The sequence below is a fragment of the Paralichthys olivaceus genome, chromosome 20, assembly GCF_024713975.1.
Source record: "Paralichthys olivaceus isolate ysfri-2021 chromosome 20, ASM2471397v2, whole genome shotgun sequence".
Classification (NCBI taxonomy): domain Eukaryota; kingdom Metazoa; phylum Chordata; class Actinopteri; order Pleuronectiformes; family Paralichthyidae; genus Paralichthys; species Paralichthys olivaceus.
The window spans coordinates 10,830,431-10,850,394 of NC_091112.1; the positions used below are offsets into that span (position 1 = coordinate 10,830,431).

General features: G+C 41.2%; 1 protein-coding gene and 1 long non-coding RNA gene across 2 annotated transcripts in view; one reads left to right on the plus strand and one right to left on the minus strand.

Annotated features, from left to right (window-relative positions):
• Positions 1-2,288: 2,288 nt before the first annotated feature.
• Positions 2,289-7,536, minus strand: LOC109631859 (uncharacterized). The gene is made up of 3 exons (XR_002202879.2): positions 7,339-7,536; positions 4,855-4,987; positions 2,289-3,807 (listed from the first exon to the last, which is right to left on the minus strand). It is a non-coding gene; the product is annotated as an uncharacterized lncRNA (long non-coding RNA).
• Positions 6,775-19,964, plus strand: part of ctnnal1 (catenin (cadherin-associated protein), alpha-like 1) — a 46,182-nt gene continuing 32,992 nt past the window's right edge. The window contains exon 1 of the mRNA XM_020090885.2: positions 6,775-7,197. Within this exon, the coding sequence (XP_019946444.1) occupies positions 7,102-7,197 (96 nt within the window). The 5' untranslated portion in view covers positions 6,775-7,101. The remainder of the gene's footprint in view (positions 7,198-19,964) is intronic.

Consider the following 19,964-nt stretch of genomic DNA (forward strand, 5'->3'; position numbering starts at 1 on the left):
TAACACGTGTTCCGGATCCAGAGGTCAGTGCAGCACTTCAACAAACTTTGATGTTAGTGTGTTTTAAGGAAAGTGTTCACACACGATATCAAACAGAAACCGTTTTTTTCATGGTTTAGTATTATTCAGTATTTTCTGAAGCAAATACTGCAGAACTTTGACTCACTGAAGTGCAATGTGGAGCAGTGTCCACTAGATGGCAGAAAATGACAACAAAATCCAGGGTTTTCTCTCACTTTGGTTAAAAACTGGTCACGTGGGCTTTATTGATCACTTATTTCCTGCTCAATAATATTTAAACTTATATGAACCATCACTGCAGAACGAATCTTACTAATGAATCTTACTGTCAGTGCACAGTGGAATTAATCAGTCGTTTTAAACTGTGATTCGATGCTGGTGAATCCACAGTGTGAAATAAAGTGAAGGGGTAGTGATCATTTATTTGTGTGTATATACCCGGAGTCAAACTTTAGGCCAGAACAGAGCTTTTGTTCATTTAGAGTCATATTTGGAGACGTTTCAGGGGATGGACGCTGGGGACTTTAAACATTGGGCCCCACATATATCAAGCTACATGCTGCATCCGTCTAGTGTCTGCAATTGGCACTGAAGGCAACCCATTACTGAACTGTATTCACACAGGAAAATGGAAATTTGTCCTCTACTTCTTCTTTGAAGGGTTTGGCATCATAATTCAATCTCTCTTTTATTTCATATACCATGTAAAATATTCATCAAAATCCAAATGCAAATGTACATTATTTTGGAATTTCACACACAATCAAGACACCACAGTATATATATATATATATACTCACACACACACACACAGAGCTAATGTCGGGATGTATTATCTTCTCTGAAGTGATGGTGAGTGGTCGCAGCTGAGCGAGCTGCCAGCCAGACAGCCTTGCTTGTTACAAAAAAAGCCCCTGGGCCTTTTGTATTTTAAAGGTTGAGGCAACAGTTTGTCACAAGGACTTTCCAAGCACCTACTTGACATGATCAGGGGGGAGAATGTGGTGGCATCTGTGAGCCCTTGAGATAATATGATAAATGACAATGTTGCAAAGATAAACCGGGGTAGAGCCGGAGAGGACATGAGAAGGGATGGAGAGGAACAGGAAGGGTTGCCTGGGTCTTTTTTGGGTGCTGCCTCTGTGCTTGGCTTGTGGTATATATATGTGCATGACAAAGGAAAAACAGATGCGGGCAGAAAATAGATGGTGTTCATCTCTCTGCTGTTGTCCCAGCTCACTCTGCCTCAGTGAGACAGGATTCAAGCAGACTTGGCAGGGCGAGACGACCTCTCTGTGGAGCACACCCGCGCATCTTTGGCTCTCATCTCAAGAGAGGCAGTGAGGAGATAGCTGGGATGGAGCCAAACAGCTGCGTCTGTGAAAAAACCCCACATCACTATTATCTCTGTGCCTCTTTGACGATGCATTCATCATGCTCTTGTGGGGAAATGCCCGTACCTGCTTGGATAATGCAGAATTAATTGGATCACATGTAATAGGTCCTTGCAGGAGAGAGGAGGTTTATTTAAGATGGATCTTGTCGATTATCTCCAGGACAGAAGACGGATACGCTTAATGTGAGATGTTTTGTGAACATGTCTTTGCACCACGTGATTAATGCTCTCACTATTCACATTCTTTAAAAGTACCTGATTCTTTAACCACAATAATAACAGGAAAACACTTTTTTGTGTAGTGAAAATAAGAGAGATCAATCTGGGTTTGCTTAACTTGTTTATCATTCAAGTTGTGTTAATTTAATATACTTTTATCTTTATTTCTATTAAAGCAGAAATGATTAAATTGCATTTGGATTTATCATCCATTTAATTCAGTTCATAAGTCAAAATCCAATCTATAGCCCCACCCTCTAGGATTTATAAAAGATTTTTAAAAAGTGTTCAATATTGTTTTGATGTTTTATTCATTCATCTTTTTGCCCCTTATGTTGTGCCTGAGGAGATCTGAGGCCGTCTTGGGAGAGTGGATAGTAATTCAGTGAATCACTATGACGAACGACATACTTATGGAAATACTTAAGGGCTTGTAGGATGATGGAGAGAGACCTTGTGTTTTTCTCTTAATACTTTAATATTCATCATGAGTTTACAGCGTCTTTCTCATTCAATGCCATTTTCTGACTCACTCACTGGAAACGGTTGTGTTTAACACTGTGGTTGAGACAGTGCGTGTAATGACTCTATAATTATACTATTACACTTTTAAGATCTCAGAGAACAAAAACAAAACAGACACTTTCTCTGAGTTGTGTAGAAAAATTATAATTTTCTTGGTGAGTGCTCGGTGTTGCATGCAAGTTCAGTACAATTAAAAAAACAAGATAAAGAGTGATAACTCATTTTAAATGTTGAGGTTGAAGAGTGGCGATCATATTCATTTTAAACTGATAATTTGTGTTGATTTTCTCATCAAGATATATGTCTTAAAAAACTTTGTTGAACTTTAGAGTATATTTTTAATAGCACTATGGAAACCTCAACCTTTGGAAACAAATATGTTATACCTTATGTATTCCCCCACCAGTTAGGTGAAAAAACACCTGCAGTAACTCAACAGGTTGTATACATACGTGTTTACGTCTTTGGTGGTCATTAATACAATTTCACAATTAGCAGTGAACAAATATTTGGTTTACATGCAAAGGCAGAAAAATAAAGCTAAGCATTAAGTGTCCATGTATGTATTACATCACTACATGTTAATATATTCTGGTATTTTAAACTGCAGGGAACATTTCTTACAAATGACGCAGTGAAGAAGTGCTGGATGGAAAAAGAATGATAATGAGTACAAGCAAGGTGTCCGTGATTATGTAACAACAGATGACTGGTCTGGGTGTCTGCATGCCACTTTTTTTGTTGTTGTTGTTGCCTGGTTGTGTTTATGTGGAATTAAATTAGCCTTGTCCCTGAGGGTGTCCACAGAAGGAGGGAGGTAAAAGACAGTCTGAGGATTTGCCCTTTATTAGCTCTGTGGCTTTACTTTAAATGTCCCGTTCTATCCAGTTTCTACTTCTGTTATGCGTACTATTTGCCTTGGAAGGGGTGTAATGTTTCCTCAGGAGAATCCCCACTGACATAAACATCTGTAAACCGGTCAGGATTAAACTTATCCAACATTATTAACATCTCCTGAGGCTTTACACTGTAAAACTATACAGGGTCAATGTGTGAAAACACTGTGCAGTCAGCTTAACATCCAACCAGGGTGTTTTACCTCAGTTTGACCTCCTCTACTTCCCAGAGGCCTCTCCGGTCACTGTATCATGCTAAGAGGTTCAGTTCAGCTGCAGGTCTCTGTCAAGGCCACGGTAATCGCACATGGACGAATATTCAGAGAAATGTCTCTTCTAAAACAAGTTCATCTGACAAGCAGGCCGACTGGTTATTATTGCCCTGGAAGCAAATTTGTATATAGATGTACAAAGCATGGGATATTAAATGATCAGAATACAAAACAGAATGTTGTTTAGAATATGTATGATGACCATAACATGTCATATGAAACTAACATTTTTATTTAGGCATAATTGTTTTATCAAACTGGAAATGTTCTACCTTTTTAAAATTCAAGAGGAAAGAAAATCCTTCAACATTCCCCCACAGTCCTTCTTTGAAAATCCCAAATGTTCAATCTGCTTATCAAATACGGGGAAAATTTGACTGAGTGCACTCATTCTATATCCTTTACGGTGCAGAATCACTATCTCTTTAGGCTCAGCAGTTCCTGTCCCAGGAGCGGTGCAGCCTGGAGGAATGATCCACTGAGAGAGGGAGAGATGGAGGACAAGTCAGCACTTCTAAAGCAAGGAGAGGGACAGTAGCAGCTGTTAGCAAAACACAATCGCCCCATGCATAAGCATCTTTTTATTTAATGAGTAATATCCTTGGACCGTGCAGATGAGCAGACACAAAAGGGACTTCCTGCTTGTTTGGAGTTCCAGGCAAATTTATAAAATGCAATGTGCCTGATAGAGATTACAAGCAGAGAAGCAAATATTAAATATGAGATAGTGTTTAGAAAAGAAAACACAAGCCTGAGTCACAGCTTGGCGTATGGCACTGACAAACTCAGTGAGAACCTGCAACACCACTGTGCTTTCTTTGAGCATCGGAAGCTATTTGTCTAGATGATAACTAAACTATTTCCCCCTGAAAAGTTACAGGATGGATCTTATTTCTTATCTTATTCTGCCTACTTCCATTATCAGCTGTGACCACAATACTTCCGCCAACATAGGTTGATACAGCACAGTGCAAGTAGCCCGAGTGGAGCTTGTTATCATCTTATCGCTCAGAGAAGAGCCTCAGAGTAGATTAACAAAAAACACAGATTTTATCCAGCTAGTAGTAGAGCCATTCATCAAAGTGGAACACAACCCTATCCGCTCATGGAAGCCAAACTGCTTGCATGCCTTCATAATGACTGCAGAGTAAATGTGTCTGTGTATGAGGATACATGTGTTTCTCACTGTGTGTGTGCACGTGCGTGTGATTGTGTGTGTGTGACTTTGGAGTGAAACCTGTATAAACAGGGAGGGTTAAACTAAAGCATAGTTTTGGGCTTTTAAATAAATACTGGGCGAGCCTGAGCGCGCCAGGCAGACACACACACACACACACACACACACACACACACAAACATAAACACACATTTGCCCTCATGCACACACAGCCATTGTCTCAACTGCTGACACAGGGAGCCAGCCACCATAGTTGATGATGAAGCAGGGCAGCAAAGGGCCTCAGTGCTTATAAGCCATGTCTGCTCTCAGCCATCAGCTGTGTTTGTAATATGAAGTGTTTCTCACCACTTGTCATCCAGTGGCTGTTGTTAAGTTGGAAATAGCTACCGCAGCCACTTGAGGATTTGGCAGTAGTTTGGTCAGGCTCCTATCCAGTCAACAATAAAGTATCCAGGAGCTGTGTGACGGATCCAAGTCACTGGGTCACAAAAAAAGGAGGGGTGCGATTTCTGAGTGTCAGTAAGATTCATTATGTACAATTGATGGTGACAAACCACTTGAACACAGATAACAGTTCAAATCTACACAGGTAGAATGTGTGGACCTCGAATGATTCTGTCTAATCATAACATCCATGTGAGTCATCCTCGCCTGTAAGCCTACCAGCTTGTTTAAAATGAAATGTCATCCTACCAACAAAACTAAATCATATGTTAATCATACATCCAAACATTTAGATCCACATAGAGTGATAGATCTGTTGTATTAATGATGTTGATCTGTTTTGCAAAAGTAGGTTTGGTAACTTGGAAGGTATGTTAATGGTTTGTATTTAAAGGCCCCTTGCTCCATTTCGACCCTGGGTCAACTGCAGCACCTTAGATGGTCAGAACTTTCTTCAGTACAGAGAAAATGTAAGAGTCAACTTTTTAGGATAAACACTTCACTCCAGTCAGCGCAGCAGCTTTCCCATGTGGCTCAGAGCAGCCGGCTTTGATTGGCATACCCGGTGTGTATTTGGAGAGGATGATGGGGAATTCTCATACTCCGGGGGATAAAATGGGTTTCTTTGTCTCAGGGATCAAACCAGAGCTGGGCTGCAGCGAGTGAAGCATTGCTCCTATATCTCTTGAGGGCAATGGATGCTCACTCCTCTGAAATCTGCATGGACGGAATGGATGATCAATTATTTAAAATCCTCTTTTCTTTGAATAGATTGACACACTGCTTAATCTGAATGTGTTTGGTTCTAAAGATACTATTTTGACTTGTAATACCTGCTGGAGGTGAGAGAAGAAGCACATTCAATGACAGTTATCATCCTGATTGTCATGTGCAGTGTGATGAACTGCACTTTGGTTAAGCTCTGAGCTGCACATGAGCAGCCTGCAGTGAAACCTGTTTGGGACCTTTTCCAGTATAAACACTGACCTTGTTAGGGCCAGTAGACCTCATGGGACCAAAGCCCAGTCCTAATGAAGCGAAAATAAATTTCTGAAGTACAGTCAGGGGTAAGAGGTGAATTCATTAGATTACAGTTTGGGTTAGTCATAAATTGGTTATAGTTAAGGTTGGGTATAAGGTCCATTACGAATGGAAGTCAATGCAAGGTCATACTAAGGATAACTGTTAAAACATGTAGTTCAGGTATATTATGGGGACTTGTCTTCATTATGGGGACTTGTCTTCATTATAGGGACAAAAATCAAGTCCTCATAATGTAAATCATAAAATGTGAAGGTGAAGACGTTATGTTTAGGTTCAGCTGGGTTAAACTTCTTTCTGTGGTTGCTGCCTCAGGAAGTGAAGAAATAACAGTGAATGATATGTCTAAAAAAAGAAAGAAGACATGGAGACACTACGATGTGTGTGCGTGTCATGTTGTGGGACCTAAATCTTACACAGTCAAATTATGGGGTCTTGTCTTCTGTGTGGGGACAAATATCAAGTCCTCATAATGTAAATCGTTAAATTTGCAGGGGAAGACATGTATTAAGTTTAGGTTAAGGCCAGGGTTAGGTTAGGGTTATACTCAGGTTGAGGTTAAATCCAGGGTTAGGATTAGGTGAGGGTAAAACGTAGGTTAAGGTTAGGTTAATGTTAATTTGGGATTAGGTTACAGTTAGGTTATTGTTTAGTTTAGATTTAGGGAACAGTATTTGGGGTTAGGTTCTGGTTAAGTCTGCAGGAAATCAATGCATATCAATGAAGTCATGAATGTGTGTGTGAAAGAGAGAGAGAGAGAGAGAGAGAGAGAGAGAGAGTGTGTGTGTGTGTGTGTGTGTGTGTGTGTGTGTGTGTGTGTGGTTGCCCACAGTGGTGTGCTGCAGTCCGCTCTCCGTCGTAGTTGAGTAAACTACACGGACATTAGCGGCCGCAGCGGCGCAGCCACCGAGCCGGAGTGAATTAAAGCCGCTCGATAAACGACCGTGTGACCGAGTGAGAGAGAGAGAACCCCCCGGTGCGTAACAGCGAGTCCTCCTCACCACTTCTGCGGTCACAGAGGGACCAGGCTCCGGGTGAACGGAGTTGTAGTGACCGTGAAACACTGAGCGCCAGACGGGGGAGAGAGAGAGAGAGAGCTCGGCGGGAATGGCTTCATCTCCGTGCGGCAACAGCAACTTCGATTCCGGTCTGGAAATCAAAACTCGCTCGGTGGAGCAGACGCTTATTCCTTTAGTATCCCAGGTTAGTACACCGCTATCGTCAATTAGCACCGTATACATATTTAATCCTCTCAGCGTTTCACACTTTTTAAAAACGCACTCCGGCTTCAGACAACATCCGAGCTCCGGAACCATTGAGGCGAACTTTGATTCTCGTGTTTACCTGTTTGTGTGGCTGGTTCTCGTGCTGTGTTTAAAGCCTGCTCCACGTGTGGGGATTTTACTCCATCAGATCCACAGCAACCAGTCTACTTGTTATCGGGTCTTAATTCTTATAGACAACAAACATACAGACAACTTCCAAGTCCACTTGTTTCAAAGCCAGACCCGGAACATGTCATCAAATCTTTTAACATGCGACACACTGCACTACACACACACACACACACACACACACGGATTTTTGTTGTTGGGCAGAAGTTAGTACATCTTTTACAAAACAAGCTGCACTGTTCTGTGAATAGGGAAGCTAAAACGAGAACAATCATATCAATGGTGAGAAATGAAATCATTTGTATTAATAATCTGTTATGTTGCTGGAGATCTGTTCAAAAGAACTTTAAAGTTTCCCCCCACCTCTCCACCCTGCCCCTGCTCAATGACTCCCACTTCTGTAATGGGGCCACTTTGAGGCACGTGTTTTGTTTTTCAATAAACAGCAGAAGATGAGAGAGCCACTTAAAGCTCCTGCACTCTTTCAACAACTGCTCTCATCCCAGCTCAAAAAGTGTGGAGTTCAGGCCAGTGAGTCAAGTAATCATTATAGTATCATACAACACATTCAAGATTGATTAGTTATAAGAAGCATGCCGTTTTAGGTTGTTGATTTCCATTTGAGAACAATAACAGACTAGAATGGAACTCGCGCATCCCGCCACCAGGACTTAGAGGGTATCCTCATGAAATTGCATTTATCTTGATTTCTTTATTTGGATCTGCACTAAATTGCGCACACTCATAATAATCAGTCCCCTAAATATGCCAGATTTTTTTTTCATTGAGATCCATGCATCATTCCCTGGGTCATAGGTGAACACGTCAAAAAACACCTTATCCTGCCGTGTTAAAGAGAGTGGGGGAAAGAAATACCTGGATCTCCAAAACTCTAAAGGCTTTTCCCTGAACCACCAAGTTTTGTGGTAATCCGTCCAGCATTTTTTGTGTAATGCTGCAAACTAACAGACAAACAAACAAATTACAAGAGTGCTCAAAGACCACATGCCTCAATCAAGGCTAACACCCTATCTCTTGAAGAAAATGAAAAAAACACATTTGGAGCCACCCCTTGGTCTGCACCAAAATTCAGTGGATTCTTCCCTTCCCCGTACTGGAAGTTTCGTGTCGATCTGTCCAGTAATTTCTGTGTAATCTCGCTAACAAACAAATAGACAGGGGTGTAATCATAATATCCCTGGTGGAGGTAACAATTACAGGTGACTCACTGAAATGTTCCTTTAACATGAGCTTCACCGCTGCTTCCTGCAAGGTCACATAAGGATGGGAGGTTGGTTGTGTCTCTTGAATAGGGGATTGACCACCATGGTCTTATAAATGCTAATGTCCTCTTGCTGTGCAGGAGCCTGAAGTGAGTCCTGTAAATGTTCTGTTGTTTCCACTCAGAGACACTTGTATAGAGAAATGGGGAGAGACACCTCAGTGGTGGATTAGCAGTAGTCTGGACAATACCATGAAGGAAGGTCCCTGACACTGTCCTTCCCCCTGTCAATGCTGAAAGCCTGCTTCCTCCCTCTGATGGCACTGGCTCATTTGAAAGATATAAGGTCAGGCTGTACCTAATGGATATGGGTTTGCTATCTGAAAAGAACATCTGTTATAAAGGGGTGTGTTTTTTAGCACAGGCTGTTCATTTAAGGTGATTTTCAGTTATGCATAAATACGCCAAAAAGAATATTTTCTAGTTTGGATCCAGGTGAACTGTAACTCTTGATGCAAGCAGCAGTTATTGTAAGAATATTTAAAGTACCCACTGGTGTAGCCACAGTAAATCTGCTGCACTCGGCTTTATCTTCATAATATTTGAGCTGCAGCAAACTTATGGTGCACCCCTGCCCGCTGAGACCGGCTGGCTGTGATCCAGTCTTTAGCATAGAAGAATGTGCTGTATATTGTAATGGGATTCAGCATATTACAGTCCACTCTTGAATAGTGGGCCTCAAGGACGTTTCCAAACTTTCTTTTTCTCCCTCTGTGTAAAGCATGTCCCCATAGCAACAGAGCTCTTCAATGCTGAGAGAAACAAAATTTCCAAGGCCTCTTACGTCCATATTTCTAATCTTTTGTTGTAGGTGAAACTAACGACTGGTACATTAGTTTCAGCTGAAGTGAGCACTTTTCATCCAGTGTGGTCACATGCATGCAGATATCTCTGTTACAGAAAATATGCAGAGCTTGCAGAGCTGAAATGTTTAGTTGATGAATCCACAATCGTGTTTTAATACATTTCAATCAAAAAATAGCCTCAAACTTAGTGGTTCCAGCTGCTCAAATGTGAATATTTGCATTTTTTCTCAGTCTTCTGTGAGATTTAACTGAGTATCCTTGGATTTTGGAGTTTTGATTGAAGAAAACAAGACATTTTAAACCATCACCACTGGCTTTAGGAACATAATGGGCCTTTTCTGCTGCCGCTTGTTGACTGTATGTAGTCCAAAAATTAAGTGCTTGATTTCATAACCTGCACTATTATTGGTGAATAATTGATAATGGGAGTAATGCTACCTGCAGCCTTATGCATTACATAGAAAACTGATGCATCCAGCAAGAGTTATAGTGTAGTAATGTCCAGAGGTAGGTGTGGTTTCATACTGGCCAATAGGAAATAGGGATATAAGAGGAAAAGAAGGGGACTTTGCTGCATGTACAGACCAGTTTAAGCCCCATCACTTGCTGTATTAGGGTATTTGTGGCATGTGCAGAATTCTGCCAGTAGTTATCAGGAAGACTGATGTTAAACCCAGCTGTGGTTCTCTGATTACCGCCCTAATGTGAGTAAGAAAACTTGGTTAAGTCATGGTTCTGAGAATCAATATTGCTTTACATGGGTTTAATTGAATCATTATAGTGGGTGTAAAAGAACAGATTATGTGGCCTGGGTTGTGTGGCTTTTCTTCTTAAGGAGCTTTGTGTGTGTCTGTTTGTGTGTATGCATGCTTACGTGTTGTAGGGGTCTTAAGATGAGTATCAAGTAGGAAATGAAAAAGCTGTGTCGGTGCTTGATAAGGTATCATGTTGCGCTCTATCCCCCACTTTTATTATTCCTCTTCTTTCCTCTCCTCTTCATGCCTAGCCTTGCTGTGACGTTGATGTCCTCAGGCCTCTGTTATCTGCTTCACTCCCACCAGGGCGTAATTACAGGCCTGAGAGACTCCTGTCCTTGCACTTAACATGCACATACACAAAAACACTCTAGATAGACACATGTGCACACAGTCCCACCCTCCTTTCCTGTTTTCTTGCATATATATGTATGTTCACCTGTTATACAGATGCCTTAATCTTTTTGACAGCAAGTCTGAATGTCAAATTCCTTCCCTAAAATACAGCTGTTCGGAGTTTTTGCAATCCACCTGGATGTTTTTGAGCATCCTCCATCACTTTGACCATTCACTTCACCCTTTTCGAGACAGAAGGAGCCTTTTCCCTAATTGGTGGAGGCAATTTTCCTGCAGCTAGGAATTCACTAATGTGCTTTTCTTCACCCTTTCTCCTACTGCCATCTCCATACCAATGGAGTTGCATTGTGAGGGGCATGGTAAGGGTAATGAATTGCTCTGGTGGTGGTCAGAAATGTAATGGACATCACACAGAGAGAGGGGAAACTATGCAGACGTGTCTTGGTGTTGCGTGTCCTACCTGTGATGTGGTCTGCAGCCAGCTGGAAGGCAATTAGCAGTAATCTGGCTGCTTTTGCCTTGATACAGGATTCATGTTTTGAAGTGGTGATTAGTGAAATAGCAGTTCTATTCTGGGGTTTTTATAACTTGAGGTGTGTTTCTGGTAAAGACGCAGCGGCCCTGTCTGGGTGCGGACATGGTGGTCCTCAGACTGAGGAGTTGTATGGGTGTTGTTTTGAGGTTAAAAATGTGTGGGAGCGAATCGGGACGCAGGAGTAATATCAGACTTTGATCAGATGGGTGAGCATTTAATCACTTGTGACACGTCGGTCTTGTGATTACATAGCTATTCCAGCTCAATCATTTTTCTGCAAGGCTCAGCCAGGAGTTTCTTAAGAGATTTTCAACTATAATTGGGCCGGGAAAATCCGTTCTCTGTCCGAGTTTGTTAGTGTTAACGTTGTCATGCTTCCAGGGGTGCTGTGCTTTCTGGTGAAAAAGCTTTTCCCTGTTCATTGTACTTGAAACTATGCTGAAATGGCATATTTATTACCAAACAAAAGCTCAGTGGCAGGATTGCGAATGTGATTTGCTCAAGGCATTAGCATTTTTTCTTATAAATTCCACATTAAACCAAATGAGCTCCATAAGCACAGTCTTTACTTAGCTCTGTAAGCACAGCCATCAGTCAAAATTTCATCCGTCTTTCTGGATTATTGGAAATGGGCCTTTATTGAGGTACAATGCACTATATGTCCCTCTTAATGTTCCTGTTTCTGTGGTGGGGTGACATGACAAACGTCCAGGTAGTGAAGTTGTTTTTTATGTTCAGACAGAGAGGCATTACTGTTGCCATGAGCCCTAACAGATCTGCTTCCTCTAGCCGTATAATGATAATGAAGACAAATGGCTCCCTGGCATGGAGGTGAAACCACATGAGGATTACAATGTGCCACAAGCATGCATGTGTGAGTGCGCACACACATACTCGCTGACAAAAATATATTTGCCTCCGAAGAATGGGACTAAAAAAGCCTTTTTAATGTGTGTATTTGTGTGGGGGATTCCAGGGTGTGTTTTGTGCCTTTGCATCAGCATTTTTGTGGTTCGTGAAATTGTTTTCTTATGGAAGACAAAAACTTAAACGGTGGTGCCATTGTTTATTGTGCTGTCACCTGCATTTTTTTGTCGCCACCATGACTTGTCACCTTATCAGCCCTCAACCCTTTGAGGCATTGAGCAAAACAATACTGAGTGTGATAACACATTTTCAGCGCAGGTCAGTCTGGCACCACAAGGCCATTATTTGTGCCTGTTGTGTCATTATCAGCTAAGGACTTTGAAGAATGGCCAATGTGTACATACACACACACACACACACACACTCCTTCATTTGCCAATGTTTTGTTTATCTTTTGTCTCTTTAAGTTTGAGACTGGCTGAGTTTGTGCTTCAGCGTTTAATTTTAGTCAAATCAAACACTGTGTATGAATCACAGTGACCCTGACTCACTCTATGGTTGAGAAAATGGGAGTCTGAAGCAAATTCTCGCTCAGTGTAAACATGGGCAGTCAACAACCTTGTGTCATCAAAGTGAAACGAGGTGTAATTCCACTCAACTCCCGTTGTTTTTTTAGTAAAGTGGTTGTATTGGTCAGTTAATTTTGTCAGTTAAACTACTCACTGTCCCTCATTCTCTCTCATAAGCAGTTTTTCAAACTGATGATTTAAGGACATTTTCCTTTCTGGAGGGGCTGTATGTGATTCAACCACATTTTCCTGAACTTTTCCTGCTAGCCCTCTAATTAAATGTCCAGAAAAGTCACAGCAAGCGAGTGGACGAGTTGATGATGTTTCTAATACATACCAGACGTCAAACTGGAAAAAAAAAAAATCATATCAGTATGAAAAAGAGCCAACCCCAGACATCAAGATTCGAGAGCTTTTAGGTATAAGGGTCGACGCTGGTGTTGATGTGCCTCCAACAAAAAATTCCTTTCTGCAGAAAATCTTTTATTTGTCATGTCCTGCTTCCTGCATGCTCTACCCAGGCATAACCCTTCACTTGAATTTTGCGGATATTGTTCCGTCTGACTTGAACAATCGCCTGCTGTGTTCTTTATATGTGAAAGGCATACAGGAGTTCATGTTATGAAATTGCTACTACGTCTACTTTTATTGCATCCTTGTGACACAAGGCTTGCATGACCACTGTTTCCCCCTTGTCCTCCTTCTTTCGCTCTTCTCGCTATTGCTATCAAGGGAGTCATTACATATCGCTGTTCTCTGTAAGTGCCGATAAAAGGGTCCGTCTCTCATGTCGATCCAGTGACCTCTCCCCGGCTAATATACTTACAGAATGTGTGGGTGTGTGGGTGAGACCAGCCTTAAGGGATCAGTCACCTAGACAGAACGGCGCAGTTAACTTAATGGTGAAAAAAGCTATCTGACCCTCTTGCCATTTAAGTTATCTGACGGCTGTAGGTAATAGCGATAACCACTTTTAATTGTCTCAGGGAAAAGCGTCTGCCCCACCAACAAGATTTATTACTCTAGCTGAGAGGTTGATAAAGTATTGATTAAACTTCCGTCTCATTATCAGAGAGCCTCAAAGTGGCATTACCTGTTCTGGTATAGCTCAAAGTCAACTGAAATTGGAAAGCAATTTCAGCGACCCATTCCCCAGAGAGAAGGGTCATTTGGAGATTTTATTTTCCTTTCACAATATAGTTTGGCTTAATTGGCCAAGTTTGAAGATATCCAACAGTGATATTTCTGCAAAAGAAAAAAGTCTCTCAGAGCGAGGTCTTATTTTGACCATAGACTATATATGAAGTGTTACATTTTCAGGTAAGTTTGGTTTTATTTACTTATGTGATGCTATTAAAACAGAGTGAAACATCATGATTGACAGCTGAGGCTGACTCGTGATTGGACTGGAGATGCACCATCCATCTTCATCTCTATGAGACTAACCAGGACATTCTCTGTGTAATGAAATGCTGCTGTTGAGTTTTGTTTTGTTTTACGATATTTTTAATTCTGTTGTCACCACAAAGTTCATTTCACCTCAGCTCCCTGTTAAAATAATTATTCTCTTGGTAAACCCATATGTATCCTATGTAAATAGCTATTAGAGGCTTAGCATTCGTAAGTATCAAGTGGCTCTCTGGCCCATTACCAGCCTGTATTTACAGTATATTCTTAGATTATGACCGATGAGATGGTGATGAGACGCCTCATAAGTGTCAGCACACGGGAAGAGATCTCTTTCAGTGGGGATGTGGTGCTTAATGTTGCGTGGTGTTTTGTGTTAGCCAGTCTCGCTCGGAGGAAGCACCCTGTGGATTAAAACAGATGCATGAACACATCCCCAGAAACACAGAAAATGACTTACGTGTTGACATTGTAGTTACTGTATTATCCGCAAACTTAAGGGAACTGAAAAAACATGTAATATTTCCAACATTTCAATACAATGCATGCACCTTTGATTAAGTTTTTATGAAAGTAGAGAGTATTGTTTCTTTATCTGGCTTCTTCCTTGCACAGTTAAAACTGGTACAGAGATATGGAGAGAGAGGTGTCTCTGTTCTTGCTGTCAGGACAGAGAAGACCAAAGACTGTGACGGTAGAGCCCTCTTGCTGTAATCTTGCAGGCATGTACTCTCACACTTGTCTTGTCATGCATTGCCAGAGATATTGCTTGATGTATCTATATTGTCTGCTGCCCGGACAACTGCAGGTAAACAGATCACTTTCTGGCAGGCAGCTGTTTGTCTCTCGTTGCTCTTCTGCCGGTGGTTTCTTGGCTCGGTGCAGCGATAATTCCAGTCTTGAGCGCCTGACATTGACTAGGACAGTTGTTCTCGGTGTGAGGTCTGGGCTTCGCCAGAGGAAGCTCCACAAATTCTGCCAAATGCAGAAAAACTTCAGAGTTGGCTGGTGCAGTAATATAAGCACTATATCATCTTTACATATTTTTTTAATATTTTGCTTCACTTCTTACCTGAAAGTAACTATTATACCACTGTGAGTTTTCTTCCTCATGCCCGGAGCTTTCAAAGTCCGGGGCCTCCCATCAGACACATTTTAATCAACTACATCACTCAACACCCTCGACTCCTCTGATGTTAAAACTAATATTGACATTGCACGTGGCAAGATATTGTCACCCTATTATTATTCTTTGCCTTACTTTGATTTGTGGGATAACAATGCCCTAAGTTCTTGAACCGTAGCTCCCATAATGCTTCAGGAAATGTAAATAGGTATAATGGCGCCATGGAGTCATGTAATAGCTGTGGGCTTCAACAAAAGCCCTGAACTTTAGCCTATATTTGTTTACATTCTGGAAAATGGGCCCATGTAAAGGTATGTTAAATGAGCTATAACCAGTTCCTGTTTACTGTGGTACATTTAACTATCAATGAATAACAAAAAAAACTAAATTGTTATGGATCAGTCATGTCTTCATGGCATACATCAAAGATAATAAAGCCTTATGTAACTCACACTGAATCTAAAAATATATGTATCATGCCTGTATAGTTATATAGTTCAGTTATTATAGCAATCGCTACACTGATCATCTCCTCTGCAAATATAACAAGTTCTCACTCTTTCTCAGCTTTGTGATGTTTGGGCTCTAGTTTGCTCTTGTCTCCCTCTCTAGCAGTACATTGCTGACTGTACCACTGAGGGATCCTTCAGTGTGTCCTGTATGTGTTAATTGCTTTCTTCGAGCGTCTTTGAACTTCTCTCCTCCCGATAATGAGTAATTTTAAAGAGATGAGGTTTGACATGACAGAACAAAGAGAACGTGAAGGACACAGAGAACGCAGAATGCCAAACACTTTCTTATCTTTTCTCATTCAGAAAAGTCTGAATTTTTAAGTTTGCTCTGTCACTGTAACCCTCTTCACATTTTACAACCTACAGTATGCACTAAATGATAAATGATCTGTATTTATATAGCACTTTTCTAGTCTTGATGCCCACTCAAAGCGCTCTACAGTACATTTTTTGCCTTTCACCCATTCAAACGATGCATCTATGGGCAGCCGACGGGGGCAATTTGGGGTTCAGTATCTTGCCCAAGGAAACTTCAGCATGCGGAATGGGGATGACTAGGATCAAGAGAGGATGTTAGAGGATGACCCGCTGTCCTCCACAGTTGCCCATACACAATATTTTTTTTTTCTATTATTTTTTATTATAGACTTAACCCAAATCTTTTGATTACCATTATCTAATGAATTGTACAGTACATCACATTGGCTTGGCAGTGCAACAGTATCAGTTTCAGTTTGAGGTCATAAAAGCCACACTAGGAATTCTTCGCTTTATGATGTGATTTCAAGGTTTGGTGTGCGGAATCGGTATGTAAGATGATATAACACCATGTTTATATGCCCTCCGTCCTTCCTCTCTTGCTTTGATTGTGTTTTCGTCTAAGTCTTACTCTTCGTCTTCAGCCTTGTGCTATAGTTTCTCCATATCTCTCCACTTAGCCCCCCATTCGTATTCTCACTTTTAATCTCAATCCCTCCAGAGAGTCCAGTCCCTGCATCACCTTATTAATTATGCAGCCTTCTGAAAACCTAGCCAGAGGCTACAGGTAGTGAACAGAGCCTAAAATCTCAGCCTTACTTTCTTTCAGCATCCTTTCTTCTGTGCTGCAACCTGACACATAATCCTCAGACCCACACCTACTCTGAAGAACAGATACGGATACAGCATGTAACCAGCTGATCCAGATTTGGCTGTCCCTTTCTTTGACATGGGATACCCGAGGGTGATCAAGATTATGTTATTCTTGCTCTCTTTTGTCTGAACGTCACATATCTCCAGGGGAAAAGGTTTTGGAAGCCATCGCTGTGTTGAGAGCAAATAGGATCTTAAAAAGATTTAAACACCAAGAATGAGACAATGTCACTTTAACTTGATACTGATAAGATTACACAGAAATGGTTTTCTGTTTCTGGACAAATAAGTTTTGTTGGAACACTGAAGGATGAAAATGCTTTTCAAGTAGACAGATTCACAGGCATTTTTGAAGTTGCCTTTTCAATTGAAAGAAAAAAACAGCATTGCAAATTCCCTTATGAATTATAAAATTCATAATTATATAAATTAGTTTAACATTTTAGTTTGCCTTGTTTTTATGTTTTAAATGGCAATGAGGCAGATCTTTGTTTAGGCTATTTAATTGGTCCAAAGAGTCAACCACAGATTCAGTCTGTTGCTTGTGTATTTGTCCTTGATCAATAACTTGAAATCCCCCCATAGCAAGCTCCATCAGTATGGGCAGGGTGTTCTCATCCAGTCACTGCTTCATGGTGACTGGAGCCAGTGGGTGAAGCTGGGGTCCAGCCAGTCCCTGTGTGCACTAATACACACTCACAGTGCCAACCCCTATAAATAAGTTAAAGTTACTCACCTTCCCAAAATAAAGTTGCAGTCGTTCTGTGTTTGTGTGTTATCTGAGGGGCTGAAAGGAGCTTTTTGAGGTGCTGATGATAAGAACTTCAATTTTAATTAAAGGAGTAACTATTATGGATAGGACTTTATTTTTGTCTTTAGATAGACTTGCTGCTGAAGAGACCTCAGCTGTTGGTTCAGATAATGGTTTTTGAGGTTTTAATAAAGACCTAAAAAACTCCAGACACTTAAAGAATGTGTCATGCCGTGAATGTAGTGAAAGCATGCTCTCTAAGTCCCCTATGAATGTGTTAGAGAGATCCAGTGTGTCACAACACAGGCCATTATGCAGTCTGAAGTCAGGGGGGCTGCATTCCTTGAAGGGTTCGTGTTTCAAGCTCCTGTGTGTATCGGTGAGAGTGCTGTCTGAAACTGTGTCCATGTATTCTTTATAGGGGCATCGCAGTATGGGTCACAAGTCAAGGTCTCAAAGGCTGAGACCTTTATGCACTCCGTACTCTTTGGCATGCATAAGTTAGTGCCTCTCTATACCCCAGGGGCTTGAACTTCACCTTGCTTTGTTTGGCTCACCAAATTCATCAATGAATCATCCTCCTCAGTCACTACCTGTCTGCATTGAGGGTTTTGATCTTTGGTGTGACATGCTTCTTTGATTTATTAATGCTCTCATTCACTTTTTGAATCCCTTTCTTCTCAAATGTCAAACTGTCAAGACCACCATTCTTAGAAATGCCTTTTTTTCTGCTTCTGGGTGGAGATTTGTCTAGCTCAGGGCATAGTTTGCAGGCATGTTGATGTCCCTCCATACCTGACGTATCTTATCTTCCCATCACCCTCTTTTATCTGTGGAGAATTTTCCAAGGCTTGGAAACTGGGAGGGCAAAAATCCTGGAGGTAGAATGATTTGGGCTCATTCATCAGACATTCTATTGTATATTTAGTTGGAACCTCAATAGATAGCTTCCTATTATTTCATGTGCTGCAGGGAGTGGCAGCTCGACACAGCAGCTCCCCCTCCCCTTTCCAACTTTTTCACAATTTTAAATTCTTTACCACTGCCATAATTGCATGTATTGCATTAGATAGGATTAATAGTTAAAGGTAGATCTCATGGAGTTTAGGACAGAGAGGGTAGGGCTGAACAATTAATCTCACTCTTGCTGAAATTGTAATATCAGGTTAAATGCGTCAAACCAGACAATTATAATTTAAGCATTGTGGTTCTAGAGATGCCGCAGTCTACAATTCATTTTCTTCAGATGTAAGTGACCCAGCTTGTTTGGAAAATGAATGTGAATGCAAAAAATTACTATTCTGAGAAAATTGTTCATTCATATCAATGTAACCATTTTTGTTCAGTCTCAACCCCTCAGAAACATGCCACTTACAGAAGTTCTTGGACAATGACTCCTCCATGTTCTATCAGCCCCAGAGACCAGTGTTGTCTTCTTTGCTGTGGTTGATTGGAAAGTGGCATCGGGAGTTGTGGTGCCAGCAAACCGGTCAGACTGGTGAGAAAGTTCTAAGGAGCACGTTTAGCTGTAGACTCATTCAGCCCTGTGCATCAAAGTGTTGATGACTATCAGTCATCAGGCTCCAACCCCCCAGCACCCAGAACCTTCTACCTCCACTGACTGAGACTTAAAAACATTTATCAATACATTGCACATTAACGTATATACACACAGACTGAATTGAAATTGTAATTTTATGTTTAACTTTTTTCATATATAGTTATTAACAGGAATGTATTTCTTTGTGTTTACCACAATCTCCTGTGCTGCTGCTTCAAAATGAATTTTCCTTCCGGGCGATCAATAAAGGTACATCTTATCTTAGAAACAAAGCCCATTTTTCTTTGTCACTTTGCTCATTAGTTTAGAGGCAAGCCAGAGTCTTTGTGTCCTGTGCATTTGGTCAGGGTCCTCCCAGCAGCCACTGCAGTCATTCGTTCTTTCTGCTCCGGAACATGCTATCGCTGTGGGATGCTGTCACAGAGCCTGGTTAAGCCACTTTCACACACTGTTCACTGCACACTATTATTTGTCCATTACTTGTAATTACCCATCATGGTGACTGATGGAATGTTTTCGAGGCTGAGTTGGCAAGCTGTAAGGATTATCCTGTTGAGGACTTCATATAATTATCCAGTCATTAAACACGGCTCAGTGTGAAGTAAACCTGAGGGGGGGGGGGGGGGGCGACTTTCAAATGGCTCGGTCGTTGTGTTTTCTAGCTCCAGGTTGTTGAAACAGGCTGTCGTCTTGGTAAGTTGCATCCAAGAAAGTGACTTGGAGACAGGTGTTTGTGCGATGGATCTTGCATCATGTCCATGTGGACTAAAGTCATCAGGACATTGTTGAGGCATCTTTGGATTTTAGAAATATTTGACACTGGTGTTTTGCTCTCAAAATGCAAACTTAGCTGAGGAGGATGTTGTCCTAATTGTTTTGAATTGGACTTGTGATATAATTTGAATTAAGTTGAGTGA